This window comes from Sinocyclocheilus grahami, unplaced genomic scaffold (assembly GCF_001515645.1).
Source record: "Sinocyclocheilus grahami isolate Dianchi unplaced genomic scaffold, SAMN03320097.WGS_v1.1 scaffold381.1, whole genome shotgun sequence".
Classification (NCBI taxonomy): Eukaryota; Metazoa; Chordata; class Actinopteri; order Cypriniformes; family Cyprinidae; genus Sinocyclocheilus; species Sinocyclocheilus grahami.
Genome location: NW_015505560.1, coordinates 423,888 through 425,592, shown reverse-complemented (window position 1 = coordinate 425,592; position 1,705 = coordinate 423,888). Strand labels below are relative to the sequence as shown.

Here is a 1,705-nt window from a genome sequence, read left to right as displayed (position 1 = left end):
GCAGCAGCTGCTAGTGGTTGTGGCTGATGAATTGCCTATTTTTCATGTGTTTCAGTGGAAAGACGCAAAACTCGATGACCTCATGGATTCCAAACTCAGATGCGTCTTTGAGCTGCCGTCTGAAAACGATAAAGTGGTGAGTACAGCGAGACGAGCGTCTGCAGCTCACTCCACCCTGCTGTAAATGGAATTATAATTGTATTAATCAGCAGAACGTGCTTGACGCCGAACATTCACCTGTATTATAAGCTGCTGTGAGTGATTGTTTTGTACAGCTATCAGTGAAACAGCCAATCACAAACACTCCCTGCCTGTCAATCACGCATTCTGATTGGCTGAGGTCTTTGGGAGGCGGGGTTTTCGAGGGGATGGGAGTTTGATTCAGTCTGACATCATCTCTTTAGTTTAAAGTTAAATTTGAAGGAAGAATTTAGTTGTTGTTTTAGTTTCACTAATGTGGTTTTCTGCACTTAACTAGCTTGTGTGTAGCTTCTTTTCACCGACACTGATACACACAAGGGCTGCACAATTAATCTAAATAAAACCGAAATTGAGATATCTTTAAGGACTTCTGTCAAATAAAAGCTTGATGGTTTAAACATTTATAAATTAGGAAATTAAGCCATAAATTTAACTAAATAATAATGTAAATAATTAATATTTGTACATTTTTTTTTCTTAAATACTAGTTTGTTTTATTTTACAGAAAAATTATATATGTATGTGTGTGTGTGTATTTTTTTACAAAAATTTTGTAATAATTATTTTTAAAATAATAATAATAATTAATATTATTACCTTATAGTTATGTTAATATGTAAACACTAAATATTTAATATAAATATAATATAAAAATAACATACTGTAATATTTTTTTATATTTGTTTTATTTTCTGTTTTAATATTAAAGTTTTAGTAATTTGATTGTGTTTTTGTTATTTTTATTAGTTGTTTTTTATGTCTGTATAGTTTTTGTTAGTTATTTTAGTATATCAAGTTAAACTAAATCTAAATGAGAAATGTTGCTTTGGCAACTAGCTGAAATAAAATAAGTTGATTGTTTTACTATTTTATTTTCTTTCATTTTACGTTTATGTCAGGTAACAACTTTTTTTTCATGGTTTCAGTTTATTATAATAACAAGCACAGCAAACCTGGAGCAATCACAATTTTTATCACAAAAATCACAATTATATTTTTCCTAAAATCGTGCAGCCATAATACACACACACACACACACACACTCTCTCACACACACACTCACACACACACTCACTCACACGTTGTTTTTGTGAATTGTGGGGACATCCCATAGGAGTAATGGTTTTTACAAAAAGCAAACTGTATATTCTATTGCCCTACACCTAACCCTACCCCTTACAGGAAACTTTGTGCATTTTTATTTTCTCAAAAAAACCTCACTCTATGATTTATAAGCGTTTTGAAAAATGGGGACATGGGGTAATGTCCTCATAAATCACCTTCTCCTTGTAATACCTATCATACCCATGTCATTATACAAATTTGTGTCCTCATATGACACACAAACACACACACACACACTCTCACTCACACACACGCACACACACACACACTCACACGCATGCACACACACACACACGCACACACACACTCCCACTCTCTCTCTCTCACTCTCACTCACTCTCACTCTCTCTCTCACACACACACACACACACTCACTCAC

At 33.5% G+C, this 1,705-nt stretch overlaps 1 protein-coding gene across 1 annotated transcript in view; it reads left to right on the top strand.

Annotated features, from left to right (window-relative positions):
* Positions 1-1,705, top strand: part of vapal (VAMP (vesicle-associated membrane protein)-associated protein A, like) — a 24,576-nt gene that overhangs the window by 17,069 nt on the left and 5,802 nt on the right. Inside the window, exon 4 of the mRNA XM_016230985.1 lies at positions 56-136. Coding sequence (XP_016086471.1) covers positions 56-136 — 81 coding nt within the window. The remainder of the gene's footprint in view (positions 1-55; positions 137-1,705) is intronic.